This window comes from Mixophyes fleayi, chromosome 2, assembly GCF_038048845.1.
Source record: "Mixophyes fleayi isolate aMixFle1 chromosome 2, aMixFle1.hap1, whole genome shotgun sequence".
Taxonomy (NCBI): domain Eukaryota; kingdom Metazoa; phylum Chordata; class Amphibia; order Anura; family Limnodynastidae; genus Mixophyes; species Mixophyes fleayi.
The window spans coordinates 330,879,523-330,895,551 of NC_134403.1; the positions used below are offsets into that span (position 1 = coordinate 330,879,523).

Consider the following 16,029-nt stretch of genomic DNA (forward strand, 5'->3'; position numbering starts at 1 on the left):
ACCAAATAATTTTTAGCACTCCTCAGTGCTTTTGGGGTGTCCTCCCTAATTGTGCATTAATATTTCTGGCTGACAAAAGTCATATCTGTCAGCAGTATCTACTAAATAATTTTTAGCACTCCTCAGTGCTTTTGGGGTGTCCTCCCTAATTGTGCATTAATATTTCTGGCTGTCAAAAGTCATATCTGTCAGCAGTATCTACCAAATAATTTTTATCACTCCTCAGTGCTTTTGGGGTGTCCTCCCTAATTGTGCATTAATATTTCTGGCTGTCAAAAGTCATATCTGTCAGCAGTATCTACCAAATAATTTTTAGCACTCCTCAGTGCTTTTGGGGTGTCCTCCCTAATTGTGCATTAATATTTCTGGCTGTCAAAAGTCATATCTGTCAGCAGTATCTACTAAATAATTTTTAGCACTCCTCAGTGCTTTTGGGGTGTCCTCCCTAATTGTGCATTAATATTTCTGGCTGTCAAAAGTCATAACTGTCAGCAGTATCTACTAAATAATTTTTAGCACTCCTCAGTGCTTTTGGGGTGTCCTCCCTAAATGTGCATTAATATTTCTGGCTGTCAAAATTCATATCTGTCAGCAGTATCTACTAAATAATTTTTAGCACTCCTCAGTGCTTTTGGGGTGTCCTCCCTAATTGTGCATTAATATTTCTGGCTGTCAAAAGTCATAACTGTCAACAGTATCTACTAAATAATGTTTAGCACTCCTCAGTGCTTTTGGGGTGTCCTCCCTAATTGTGCATTAATATTTCTGGCTGTCAAAAGTCATATCTGTCAGCAGTATCTACTAAATAATTTTTAGCACTCCTCAGTGCTTTTGGGGTGTCCTCCCTAATTGTGCATTAATATTTCTGGCTGACAAAAGTCATATCTGTCAGCAGTATCTACTAAATAATTTTTAGCACTCCTCAGTGCTTTTGGGGTGTCCTCCCTAATTGTGCATTAATATTTCTGGCTGTCAAAAGTCATATCTGTCAGCAGTATCTACCAAATAATTTTTAGCACTCCTCAGTGCTTTTGGGGTGTCCTCCCTAATTGTGCATTAATATTTCTGGCTGTCAAAAGTCATATCTGTCAGCAGTATCTACCAAATAATTTTTAGCACTCCTCAGTGCTTTTGGGGTGTCCTCCCTAATTGTGCATTAATATTTCTGGCTGTCAAAAGTCATATCTGTCAGCAGTATCTACTAAATAATTTTTAGCACTCCTCAGTGCTTTTGGGGTGTCCTCCCTAATTGTGCATTAATATTTCTGGCTGTCAAAAGTCATAACTGTCAGCAGTATCTACTAAATAATTTTTAGCACTCCTCAGTGCTTTTGGGGTGTCCTCCCTAAATGTGCATTAATATTTCTGGCTGTCAAAATTCATATCTGTCAGCAGTATCTACTAAATAATTTTTAGCACTCCTCAGTGCTTTTGGGGTGTCCTCCCTAATTGTGCATTAATATTTCTGGCTGTCAAAAGTCATAACTGTCAACAGTATCTACTAAATAATTTTTAGCACTCCTCAGTGCTTTTGGGGTGTCCTCCCTAATTGTGCATTAATATTTCTGGCTGTCAAAAGTCATATCTGTCAGCAGTATCTACTAAATAATTTTTAGCACTCCTCAGTGCTTTTGGAGTGTCCTCCCTAATTGTGCATTAATATTTCTGGCTGTCAAAAGTCATATCTGTCAGCAGTATCTACTAAATAATTTTTAGCACTCCTCAGTGCTTTTGGGGTGTCCTCCTTAATTGTGCATTAATATTTCTGGCTGTCAAAAGTCATATCTGTCAGCAGTATCTACCAAATAATTTTTAGCACTCCCCAGTGGTTTGCGCTCAGAATGGATTCAAAGCAGTCCACATATGATCTGAATGAGCAACCAGGTTCTGTCACCAGTCCTGATGTTAGTGTTCCCAGTACGTCATCTGGCCAAGGCGATGTCAAACAACAGAGTGTTTTCAAATTAGTGCAAAAAACAAAAACAAAAAAATTTTTTACTGTATTGAAGCGAAAAAGAAGTGTAACTGAGCAAAAGTTAAGTGACGATAAAAAAAAAATTGCAAGCATGCCATTCTACACACGCAGTGGCAAAGAGAGAATGAGGCCTTCACCTTTGGCTATTAGTGGCAGATCCCAAAAAGTTACCCAGCCTACAATTGGTGCACAACTACTGTTACGCGTCAAAGCCGAGCTGCAAGATAACAGTGAGGCATTACAGGAGAATATTTGCTCTGATTCACAAATGACAACAATCCCTGTGGAGAGTCCATCCAACAGTGGGATGTCTAATCGTGAGCATTCTGCTGATGTGTGCCTTAATAGCCCGAGTGTAGCCGATGATACCCAAATTGAGGATGCCACTTTGGAATTAAAAGAGGATGAGGGGGAGATTTGTGTAGGCGACGAGGGCGCTAATGAGGATGTTGATGAGGATGAGGTTGTTTGTGTAAGTCCTGCACCAGTGGCAGCAGTTCTGGCACGTGACAAGAAAAAGGCCATTGTCATGCCTGGGCATAAAACAAAAAAATCCACTTCTTATGTGTGGAATTATTTCTACCCAAATCCAGACAACAATTGTATAGCCATTTGTAGTGGCTATACAAGCCACAGTCAGTCGAGGGAGGGACCTTAACCATCTTGGAACCTCGTCTATGTTACGCCATTTAACGAGAGTTCATGGCAAAGTGTTGGGAAAAGCTGAAAGTTCTTCCCAAAAGAATACAAGCACTCCCTCATCAGCTTAGACCCTCCGCTCACCGACATACCGACGGCTACAAAATACACCCACCACACCATCCTCATCAATATCCTCAGTAGCGCTCGGAGTTAGCCCGGCATCCCACTTAAGGCTGGATGACTCCGGCACTATTATTGATTCCTCTGAAGAAAGCGTTAGTCCTGCTGCTGCTGTTGCTGCTGCTGGGGTTGAATCGTCATCCCAGAGGCAGGTTAATAAAATGAGCAGTCCTTCATTTCAGCAATTAACTGTGAAACAATCATTTGCGAGGGGAAGCAAATATGACAGCAGTCACCCAGTCGCCAAGCGAATCACAAACGCCATGGCTGCAATGTTAGTGTTAGATCTGCGTCCAATCTCCACAATAAACGCAGCTGGTTTTTCACAGTTAATTGAGGTTTTGTGTCCGCGTTACAGAATTCCATCGCGACACCATTTCTCCCGTAAAGCTATTCCACAACTATACCAAAAAGTGTGTAAAAATGTAGAGATTGCGCTGAAAAATGCCATTCTGCCCACTGTTCACTTAACCACAGATATGTGGACAAGTGGAAGTGGCCAAACCAAAGACTATATGACTGTGACAGCCCACTGGGTTGGTCATTCACCTTCACCAGCAGGAACAGCAGCAGCATGTACACCACTACGTAACATTTGTCACAGGCAGGCCACTCTTTGTATCACAGGCTTCACTAACAGGCATACGGCTGACAATTTGTTACGCAAACTGAGAGATGTGATTGATGCATGGCTTATACCACTCGGACTCTCCCCAGGGTATGTCATTTCAGATAACGCCAACAATATAGTGCGAGCATTACAGCTGGGTGATTTCCAACATATTCCCTGTTTTGCTCACACCATCAACTTGGTGGTGCAGAGCTTCCTACGAAATAACCGTGAGGTGCAGGAGATGCTTTCTGTGGCCCGTAAAATTTCAGGCCATTTCAGGCATTCAGCCACAGCATGTAGGAGATTACAGCAGCTCCAAGAGCAGTTTAACTTGCCCTGCCACCAACTTAAGCAAGAGGTGGTAACTCGGTGGAATTCCACCCTGTACATGATTCAGAGGATGGAGGAACAGCGCAAAGCCAACCAAGCATATTGCACAAGCCATGACATTGGGAAAGGAGGGGGGATGTATTTCACTCTTGCACAATGGGGAATCCTTTCAGTGCTGTGCAAGGTGCTGAAACCATTTGAAGTTGTGACATGTGAGGTGAGTGCAGACTCTGCTAGTTTGAGCCAAGTCATTCCTTTAGACTATTGGAAAAGCAGCTTGAGAAAATGAAGGAGGAGCTGAAAGCAAGCAATTCAGCAAAGTATGTTGGCCTTGTCGATCAAGTACTTAATTCGCTTCACAATGATCCTCGAGTTATTAAGATCTTGAACTCAGATCAGTACGTTTTGGCCACTGTGCTTGATCCAAGGTTTAAAACCTACATTGAGTCTTTACTTGTAAATGAGCGAGATGTGAACTTTTGCAAGGAGCTATTGCTCAGCAAGTTGGCCGCTGAACTGGGCCTTGGCTTGACGACGTGTCCTCCTTCACTTTCTCAAGCTGTTGCTCGTAAAAAATTAAATTTCCAAAAAAGAAGCAGGGAACACAGGGGGCAGACCAGAACAATTTAACATCTGGGCTGGTTTGAAGGATTTTTCAAAAAAATGTGTCACTTTGCCCATAACTCCATCCAATATGAGTATAAACATGCAAAGGATGGTGGAGGATTACTTTCAAGAGGTAGTTGATATGAAAATGTCAGACAGTCCCTTTCCTTACTGGGAAGAAAAGCAGGCCATTTGGAAACCCATGTACAAACTTGCTTTGCAATACCTAAGCTGCCCACCCTCCAGTGTGTACTCTGAATGAGTGTTCAGCACAGCAGGGAACTTAGTCAGTGATCGCCGTAGAAGGTTACTTCCCAAAAATGTGGAGAAAATGATGTTTATAAAAATGAACTACATCTTCCACGAGGAAGGCCTTCACCATCCAAGACATCCAAGCACTGACTGTTCTCTAATGGCGGATTCAAGCGGCGATGAATTGATAGTCTGTGATGATGACGTACACACTGATGAGGGTGAGGATTAAGCTGAAGATGATGACGATAACATCTTTTTAAAACTTTCTATGTAAGTGTAGGGTGCAATCTACCCCCAAAGAGGAAAGGGACTTGTGGCATTTCCATATCACATACCATCTTGAAAGGCTGCTGTTAGGGCAATTTATCCTTAACGGTAGGGTGTCATAGAGTGACCCTAAACTGGCTTTGTCCATTTTTCATAATATTGTACAGTCTATAATGGCTGAATTTTTGGGTATTTTATACAAGTGGAGGGGGGCCTAGAGAGACAGAAACCAAATTGGCTTTCTCCATGTCAATTAATATTGTACAGTCTATAATGGCTGAATTTTTTGGTATTTTATACAAGTGGAGGGGGGCCTAGAGAGACAGAAAGCAAACTGGCTTTTTCCATTTCTTTACATATTTAACTATAAGTGTAGGGTGTAATATACATTCAAAGACGATGGCTGCATTGCCAATATGCATAGATGGAGAGGAAGACAATCTGTTTTGTGTGTAGAATAGGCCTACCAACGAAGAATTAAACTGTTTTTTTGGATGATTTATTACCTCAACAATTAGATTACTTGTCTCTAAAACAATTGGAGCACTAAATTGGGTTAATTTAGGCCCAAAAACATGGATTTTCCAAAAAAATAGCAAAACAAAACCAAACAAAACCAAAACCAAAACCAAAACACGCAATGGCGGTTTTGCAAAACCAAAACGACGGTAATCCAGATCCAAAACCGAATCCAAAACCAAAACACGGGGGTCAGTGACCATCTCTATCATTTAGTCACTATGATAGGATGTCTGACAGAAAGGAGTATCCAGATTACATTTTCAAAGAGTCCTCAGCATTTAAAGGAGTACCACACAGGCTTTATAGTAGCTGGGGTTCAAGGACTAACCTAAACCTTAAATTTACCCTTAATTCAGGCTTTTATTATAATAAAAAGAGAGTAGATAAGGTAAAGTCATCACTCTTCCTACATGAGGAACTCAGGAGTGGCGGTTCTGGGTAACATAGGTCATACTTGCCTACCCCTGGAAACTTGTTTCCAGGAGAGGGGGGCGTGGCTGGAGGGCGGGGCTAATCGCGCCATTTTGGCCCCGTCCCCCACGAACCTGTCATTTCCGTCGCCCCACCCCCTCCCTCCAAAATGGCGTGATTCACCAAGAATCACGTCAAATGACGCGATTCTCTGTGAATTCCGGGATGCGGGAGAAATGCCAGCTCTCGAGGGAGCCCGGGAGACTGACCCAAATTTCGGGAGTCTCCCGGACTTTCCGGGAGAGTTGGCAAGTATGACATAGGTCTTGGAGGGGAGACAATGCAGGACAGCTCAATCTACCTGCCCAACAATCTATCCTGTTCCTGCATCTCCATGGAGACCTGTTAAGATGCTGTAAGTATGAAATAAGTGTTACAGCTTGTTACAGACAGTAAAAATAAAAATGTTCTTCTATGTTTTGTTTTTATATCTATGTTTCGTTTATAGGTGACATTTTTGAAGTCCAATTTTGAAATTAAAAGTATTATTATTATTAATATTATTGTTGTGTGTGCTGTGGATGATTGTGATATGAATGGTAGACAATTGTCCGCATCCAGTCACATGACTTGCTGAAGTACAGTCATTATTCTGCTGTGTTATTTACAATTCAGATTTCACGTCAGAGAATAAATGCTTTAAAAGATGGGTGGATTCTAGGCTCAATAAGATTGTATTCCACTGGCTGCAATCCCACAGTCATTCACATGAACAAAGGAGACGCCGCTCTTCCTGGATCTTGACAAATAAAAATCACCGTGCTGATGTCTGGATAACAACTTACTGGAATCCCCTGACTCCAGTCACCAACTGGTCTGTGTGTTTGGCATCTGATTAGCTGCTTCCCCGTCTTCTAGTGATTGAGGTATAATTAGAACTGCTGTATCACAGAGTGAGCTCCAGATTACAGAGCAAGACATGTGGCTGTATGTTCTATATATAATCACACACTTAAGGCTTAACTTAATGTATATGCCTCATCCCAGGGAATGTTCCAGCAGCCCCAGCGTCAATTGTGGCTAATGTATACATTAACCATTGTGCTGCAAGGAAAAAATAGCACATCAAGGGGATAGATAGTCAGTTATGGTCACTGACATATAAAGACATATTCATTATAAAGCGTACCCAGAGTTGCACCCAGTCCCTAACTGAGGATATAACCCTCTGATATATATGTGGGGATAGACCAATCAGGAGCTGCAATCTCAGCAATTACATTACAGCAGAACATACGAGACAAAGAAGGAGCAGGCAGCTTTACAGAGAATGATTTACAGTATGTGTTAATAACTGTACATTACAATTAGATTTTTTTCAAGGGTGGCCAGGGCCTGATTAAGGGTTCAGGACATCTTAGGCTAATACACCTGTAACGCTCGTCGCTTTCCACACCAGGCTAACACATGGTAGGTAAAAGTGAAATTGTTCTTAATTTAAAATCCTGTTTCCTTCACCCCTCTTCAATGTTTATGTTACAGTGTTTTGAAAGGGTCACAGCAATCCTTGTCACTCATATTGTTTTCTGCGCAGAAAACAAAGGTGTATATGTATGTGACTTGTGTGATTGAAAGTCCTGGTTAAGAATAAAGGTACTATACGGTAAATTAAGGTAGTATACAGTGAATTAAGGTAGTATAAGGTGAATTGAGGTAGTATACGGTGCAAAAAGGTAGCCCCAATTGCAATCGTAGAGCCTGCAGATAGCTTAGTATCTGTAGGCTGTGCGATCGGACCGCACGATTGTGCCAATTGTAGACGTTGAGAGGAAATTCTCTGGAAAGGCTGATATTCTTCAATACTCAGTTCTCCCAGTTATAAAGTACTCAAACAGGTGTGCTGGAAAGGCAGGATATTGCCAGGTTGATATTTCCTTTCTCCCAGTTTCTGTGTTAGTGGTCCTCGCTGTGTACGCATGGCATCGCAGGAGGTGTTAAGTTGTACCCAGTTGAGAAGAAGTGAGTGGACACAGCTTACGGAATTCGTCCACGGCCACCACAAATATCACACAGGAGTTTTGCACTGCAAAGCGTTGGAAAATTCTGTTTCCATATGGGTGCTAAACAAATTTGTGAGATGGCCATTATGACCGACGTACAGATGAAAGTATTACCGATAGGGTCTGTGTTTGTGAGTAGAGATAGTAAGGTAAATATGCAGTGGCAAGTATACAGTAAAGTTATGTATGCAATGGCATACAGTGAGATTAGGTATACAATGGTATACTGTGATAAGTGGGTCAAGATGACCGATGAATGTGTGAAACTCTTTTCCATGGTTGGCAATATTTATCAAGAGGTACTGAGTAAAGTTAGAAAAAAAAATATTTGTGAAAACTGAGCATTAAGCTGACTGTTTAAAACTGTGACAACTGTAAGGGAGCACGTAACAGGATAGCGTGCATAACGGAAAGTAGCAAAGTGAAATGAAGCGAACGAAAGCAGGAAAGTATAAACCGAATAAAATAAAATAATTTAAAGAAAAAAACTTATAAAAATAGCAAATGTAACTGATAATCTGTATTAAGTGTGTAATTGTTCAGGTTTATAGATGAGTAACTTAAATGTATATATTTTTTAGTGTTTGTGTATGGTGTGTGATTGAATCTAGAAGGAAAAATAAGGTTTCACATGTATGTGTATCAGTAGATGAGAGATATCCATTGTGTCCAAACAAATGGTCTTAGTTAATTGATCCTGACTGCAATGAGGCTATATGGTTTTAGAACAATACAAAAGACTGAAGAGAACAGTTGCTAGGGAATTTTCCTGTATAAGAAACAATTGTCATCAAGGAATGAATGCAATCTGAGGTTTTTTTTTTGTGTGTTTTATGTTTTGTGTTTGTTTTTCTGTTGAAAGTAAAGAAATGAAAATGTTTTGGTTGGTTCTGATACTAACTTTTATTTTTCTCTTTGTAGGCAAGAACAGTCAGAGATATATTTAGTAATAATGGGGATTGCAGGAGAAATACAACATTTTCCTGTAAAAGACAAGTTAACAATGGGGCATTGTAACACTCTTTCTTCTAACTGCATTGACCTGTGATAACTTATTTGGTGAGATTTATTTTTTAAAATGAAGTGTGTGTATATAGTTAAACTCTGCTTCTAATGTTGCTTTATGTATTCCAGGAAGACACATATGGGAGATACAGAGTATGCATCACTAAGGGTTAATTTTGCACTTTTCTATTATAGTCACTAGTTTATCATAAGTTTGTAAAGTTATTATGTATTATGATGAGAGATACTGGGCTCCTTACGAGCTGATGGACGACACTGGATTGGATGGGTGATGTAACTCTCTGTTAAATTTAATAAGAATGGGGGAGGGGTCATAGATTAGTTAAGAGTCAAGGGGATTAGTGGAATAGTTGAGAGCCAATTCCCTGTAGTACCCAATCCAGCTGTCATCTCCTTTTCTCCTGTAAATCTTTTTTCCTTTTCTGTTTTTCTGCAAGTCATTTTGTTATTATTATTCTTTACTGTCCTATCTCTAACTGTTATTGGCAAGCTCAATATTTTAAGACACAGGTTTGGCATGACTGTTTTCAATTTTTTTTCGACCAAATAAGGGGTGCAGTGCGAAAAATAGTTTTGCTGTGTCCTGATTTGTTTATATTATCAGTGCTTGAAACTAAAGACTTGTTCGTGTATTTCTCTGTAACAGGACATGAGGTTGCAAGTGTATGGATCACAGCCATGTCAGTTGATATACATTGGTTTTCAGTACTTTTCTAGAATAGGGGGCGACGTTGAGGCGACTGAGGAACTTTTATGACAATAGCAGGCAGGGCCGGACTGGGACTAAAAATCAGCCCTGGCATTTAAAGTACACAGGCCCACCTCAGTTCCAGCAGGAAAGAAACTATGTGCCACCTGCTCAGTGCAAGGAGACCCAGTGATATGTTGCCTATGCAAGTAATCACATGGGACGGCACCACGTGACAGGTGCCGTCTGCCGAGCAGCACGCAGGAAGGTGGTGCTGCTGCTCGGGCGGGCATGCTGACCGGCCCATCTAGCCATCAGCCCCTCTGGCATTTGCCAGAAGTGCCAGATGGCCAGTCCGGCCCTGATAACAGGACATGAGTAGCACACTCACATTACATGAAGGACTTTTGACAGTGACACAGTTACCAAATGAAGTAGCTGTTATTTCATTTAAAGCTTACACACATGACTTTAATAAAAGGGTGGACAAAGCTGTCAAATGGGCAGCAGGTTTAAAATGGCAACCAACAAATCACTGTTTTTGTTTTTTTGTTTTTTTCTAAATTGAAAACAAACAAGAATTAGTTAAAATTTAAGATTTGTGCTCCTTGCAGAAAAAAAGCGGTCTGGAAGGTGAAGGGATGTGGTCAGGAGTCCTCTGGACTCTGGAGAGATGGATAAGGTAGGCATGTGGCTCCCAGAGTGTATCTTCCAGGCCTAGCTGAAGCAGCACATGGTCTGACTCATCTGGGTAGAGAAGGTATGTGCAAGCTGGTAAGACCATAATGGTGTGCATCAGGCTTTTCTTCTCAAGCTAGTAGGAAGGCAATATCCTGTCTTACTTGATTGAGAGAAAATGTCAGGAAGACAATACCAATAGAGCCATCCCATACCCCTCCTACAGATGGACTTTCTCCAGGTAAAACAAATCAACTTCATTCAATTGCCACCTAGCAGGATTCTCAAGTACATACTGGTGTACTGATGAAATATATCTGGGTAAAGGTTTATTGAAATGTTTCTAATATTGCTGTGTCATATTCAAGATTTTTGTTAGTAGATATGGTATCCCTAGAGTTATATAGAAGGCGATAGGGGTATTCATTCTTACTGGTAATAACTTTTAGATAATGAGTGCAATGTATGAGCAGTGATAGTAAGTTACATACTCATTATCAGGCACAAGCCAGTGGGAAAATAGAGTAATATCTAGAACGAATTGAATAGAGTGATGGTTGAAACTAGATTGGAGTGGCCGGTAGCTTTGGCCACTAGTCCTCCCCACTATCAGAATCACTCCTAAGCCGCCTCTTAACCTGTCAACTTTTGAAAATACTTTTGACTTTCCTTGAGATGAGTTTATACTGTACAGACTGTTCAAGATCTGAGTTTATAATGGAGAGTGTCACGATCGGACTTGGAGATGCCACTGACTGGTATTGACTCTACTAGACAGGAAATTGCGGACTCTAACGTACCCCCGGTATTCACCAGGGACCCCCGCAAGGAGGTATGGGCTTGGCTGCGTGGGGAACGCAGGTCGCGGTCCTTCAAGCTAGCTAACAGTGCAGCCGGAGATAGGCGGAGTAGTCGTACGGTCCGGGTCGAAGCCAAAAGATAGCGCTGTACACAAGGATGATCCAGAGGGAAGGTCGGGTGGAAAGCCAAAGATCAGAATCCGAGAAACGAAGTAGCCAAATCACTGGACAGAGAATGGTCAGGAACAAGCCAGGGGTCAAACACCAAAGGACACTAGATCTGGGAGCAGGATACAAACGCTGGAGAATGGTGAAACCAATACTCTGGCACCAGGGAAGGAAAAGGAGGAGCCTTATATAGTAGGGCACTGGCGGAGAGAAGCGTCCCCATTGCCTAGCAACGGGACGCGGCTACTGCGCATGCGTGCCTGGCGGAACCCGAAAGTACGTCCCGTTGCCAGGGTTCATCGGAAAGGACAGGCGTCCGTTCCCGACACCTGGCATGGTGCGGGAGCGGCGCCTGACAGAGAGACTGTCCAAGATCTTGTAAGGGAAAGCAAATAGTGAGACAGCAACAAAAGACGTTCAAAACACTGTCTCCTGATATGTTATACTAACTGTTATGAAGTTGGACTGGGAGAGTATGTTATGGGCTGTAATTTCCTACGCTCAAGTTGTTTGACAGACAGGTACCAAGTGTTGATGACCAGCATCACATCCCTAGCAGTAGCAGAGAGACACTTGTACCCATTCCATCCACTGCAGAGGAGTCAACCCCCAGAGGAGGTTCAAATTACAGCCGAGAACGACACTCGTGAATCTGTACCGGGAGACCCAAGATCGCAGGTAACAACACCTGAGCCAAAGACTTTGCAAAGACTGTTATCCGGGATGGAGCAGCTGTTTTTCCTGTTTTTCCTTGTCCAGTGTTTCTCTCATTTCATTCTCTTTTCAGGACAGTAAATTCTTTCAATGATAAAAATGGGGACAGAGGCTGGTTCAGATACTGATATTGAGGAGGTGGGGATGAAGGAGAAGTTGTAAGCACAATCGGTGCAGCCAATTACGCTATTCAATTCAGGGGTAAAAGAAAAAAATCTGCTAACCTTGGAGCTCGGAGACAGTTAGAGGGGCTATTGTCTGAGGAGTATTGTGTCTGTAAGTACTGTAACCCCATAGTTTAAGAGAGGTGGATCCAGTGATGCCAGTCCAGTAATAATTCGGACTTGAGAGGGCATCTATGAGAACGACTATCATTCTTGGGTGGGTAAGGTTTTACACCAAATGGAGTGCTGGGTGTGCTCTAACGTGCCTTAGAGATTATATTAAGTAGGACTAAATATTTCTGAGGTACCCAAATTATGGGGTGGGAGGACAGTAGGGGAAAGGTAATACAGGTAGGTCCCTAGGTTTGAAGTCTCCCAATATGTGGCAGGCCGCTCACCGATTCACGTACACAGAAACTTGCGTATTGGGAGACTGGGCAAAATAAACAGACAATAGCCCGCCCCACAAATGTTGATGAAAAACCTGTTAATATTATTAGAGTGTATTTAACTACAATGCTTGAAGGAGATCATAAATGAGATTGTTAACAGACATAGGATGATGTTATTGGTGAAAATATATTATTTGAATGTCATCTAAGCTATAAGACATGCTTCGACAGATGAACATGCTAGGCATGAAGAACTTTAGTAGAATATTCTATTTTGATGTTACATATTTTATTGTACCTTGTATCCTTCCAGATAATGTATTACATATGTGGGTGAAGGGCATAAAAAAGGTTAACTAGACAGTGTGGTCATGCATAAGGGGGACATACATCACAGGTAAATGAAAGAAACTATTGAGATCCTGCAATAAAAATTTTAAGTTGATAGTTTTGTGCACTATTAAAGGGTGGCCTGTAGAAGTCAAATTATTGGATAGAGCAAACCAAATTGATTAATATTGTTTTACGTGCGATTGCGATTAATACGCAATGTGTTATGACGCAATCGCACAAATTAATAACACACACATTTACATTCTGTTAGGCACCGCCCCGCTGCTCCTTCGGGACGGCTGCCTGTCTCTGCTTGCCCTGGTTGCCAGGCAACTAGATGCAATACTTCAGGCCGATTACAGCGCAGACGCCTCTCTTCCATTGGTGGTCAATACTATTTAAGGCAGCTTCTGGCTCCATGCCTGTGCCAGAGTATTAGGTCCTTTCCTTGCTCCAGCGTTCCAGTATAAATTTGGCTTGTCTGACTACCCTTCTGATATCTAGTGTCCTGTTTGACCCGGCTTGCTTGACTATTCTATTTGGATTTCCCTTGTGTATCTCGTTTCCTGAAAGTTACCGACCCGGCCTGTTTGACCTCTCCTTTGTATTTTCCCTGTGTACCTCGCTGCCAGCACGTTACCTGAACCGGCTTACCCGAATACTCTCATTCTGTACCTCGCTATTCGATTCAGTGAAGGACTGCGACCTGCGTGTCTCCTGCAGCTAAGCCCATACTTTCTTGCGGGGGTTCCTGGTGAAAACCATGGGGCATGTTAGACTCTAAACCTTCCACTGAGTTGTTTCAACGTTAGCAGGTATTTCAGCACAAGTTGTGACACATTCGCACTTAAATATTACACATTTAATTAGGTTCCAATACACATTTATTTATTAGTAAAATGTATTAGAGATTGTTTATATGTAAATGATAAGATATTACAAGTATCTGAGGCTCAGGATATAGGAAATGTATCATGTTTTGATCTGCACATTACCATCTCAAATCCGCTACTTTCGGCTTTGCGATCGCTTTCTGCGATCAATAGTTATGGAGGTTAAAAGATTAATGATGAAAATGACATTGTGTTTGGAAAACTGACCTAAACCAAATTCTACCAACCATACTTTATCAGAGGAATCCTTTGTATTAACCTATGACCAGCAGACAACTGGAATACCATTAAACACTGAGCAATGAAGACCCTAGACGTGATGCTTGTGTACATAGTGACATCATCAGTAGTTTTTTTCTATACTGAAACTGGATATTATAAAGCTGCTTTCCCCAGCTAGCCCTTTATAGCCTGACTACACAGCAGACATGACTACCTTATTCTGGGCCCGGATGAAGTGTTAGAGGAGAGGAATGTATTCAGTGTTTTTATATTTTCCTGCATTATTGTAATATCTTTTATGCGTAATAATGGCTTGCTGTAAATCCTGCTATATTTTGCAATTAAATATTTTGTTCTTTGGAACCACAATAATCACATTGGACAATGTTTATTTGGTAAGTGATAAAATTTCTTAATCCGGCGGACGGCGGCCCTGAGGAATGGCTGTGGCCGGATCACCTGACCAACTAATAGGTGATCCGGCCAGCAGGGGGGGGGGGCTCTTCTTAATCCAGAGAAACACTGTCCAATGCTGGCAGTTTGGCCTGCGGCAGCGGCCGCCCTTGCCTTCATGGGCCCCGGTACCTTGCACTGGCCGGACCGCCAGTAGTTCCGCCACTGCATTGGAGGCTGCATGTGCAAATTAGTGCCTCAAGAGAAGAGGTGTACAATGAAAAATTAAAGGGGCAAGAACAGAGCCTTGTGGGACCCCAACAGATTGTGGGAGTGGATGGGAGGATGTGTCAGAAATAGAAATACTAAAGGAGCTGTTCGATAGATAGGAAGTGAACCAGGAAAGAACTGTTTCACAAAGGCCAATGGAGTGAAGGGTGTGTAGGAGAAGAAATGTCTACCACAGGCCTGTCGCACGTTTTTGCTTTTTTCAAAAATTAAGCATTTGGAAACACTCCTATAGAAATCCTGCATTTGGCCCTGACAAAGGGATATACACCAGCTTATAAAATAACTTACATTAGTACACAGGGATATACAGTTAGAGCCATATAAATTTGGACACTGACACAATTTTCCAAAACATATTCAAGTTACAGTTATGTAATGAACATGGCAATAGAAATCAGTCAGCCAAGGCTCCCAATAAACAGGAATATACACAGATGTGTGTGTATACAAACATAAACACTGTTCACACCAGAGAAGGACAGATTACTTTTTTGTATTGTATAATATATGAGTAATGTTAATAGTTCAGCTCATTTTCTTCTTTAGGTTATATCATTATAATACACAAGTCATAACTTCAGTGTTCATTATGAAAAGCTGTGTTTTATAATGCAATAAGACATCCTGTACATTATTACGTATATTAAAATTAACCTCAGCTGTGGGCTTTATATGGTACTGAGCTCCTTAGTGACTTCTAATGTCCTTATAATTTACAGTAGTCGACACATTGCCCAATATTATAACTGCTATCACATGACTTGCTGGTACCTGTTAATTATATAAGCGCCACTTGACTCCGCCAACTTCCATGGAGGAAACAGTTTTCACATTGTTGTTCAGAACGTCTGTTATACTGGGCCTCACATCTACACTTCCACCTCAACCCCCTTCACTGAAAGGGACCAGGTGGACTATAGCAGGGTAGAGAAAAGTCTCCACAAGTAAACATATATCCCCAACACCAGTCCAAAATACTGGCAATATATACATACATCTGAATAGCATAGCTCTTGAGCAGTCAACAAACGTGGAATGATCCTGAGATTTTGCACTTACCATGACTGTAGTATCATCTGAAGCGCTGGCAATGACATTGTCGTTGTGAGGACACCAATCTATGTCCAATACAGGAGCTGTATGACCACTGACTGTGGGGTGATTCTTATCCACGCGTCCTGTCTGAACCAAAAATACAATGTTATTTACACAGTAGAACAACACCATTACACAGTAGGACAACACCATTACACACCAGAGTACACACCATTACAGTAGCTATGTGTTACCATTAACAGAATGTGTTACCATTAACAGAAAGCTATTAATATTTCTGATTCAATGGTACTTTGTGAAAGATATTTGTTCTGGAATTTATGACCTTTACTAAATCTCTTTTCTTCCCA

At 41.5% G+C, this 16,029-nt stretch overlaps 1 protein-coding gene across 3 annotated transcripts in view; it reads right to left on the bottom strand.

Annotated features, from left to right (window-relative positions):
- The window catches only part of CORO6 (coronin 6), a 95,475-nt gene that overhangs the window by 38,067 nt on the left and 41,379 nt on the right, over positions 1-16,029 (bottom strand). For all 3 annotated transcript variants that reach the window (XM_075196876.1, XM_075196877.1, XM_075196875.1), the window contains exon 3: positions 15,683-15,805. In XM_075196876.1, coding sequence (XP_075052977.1) covers positions 15,683-15,805 — 123 coding nt within the window. The remainder of the gene's footprint in view (positions 1-15,682; positions 15,806-16,029) is intronic.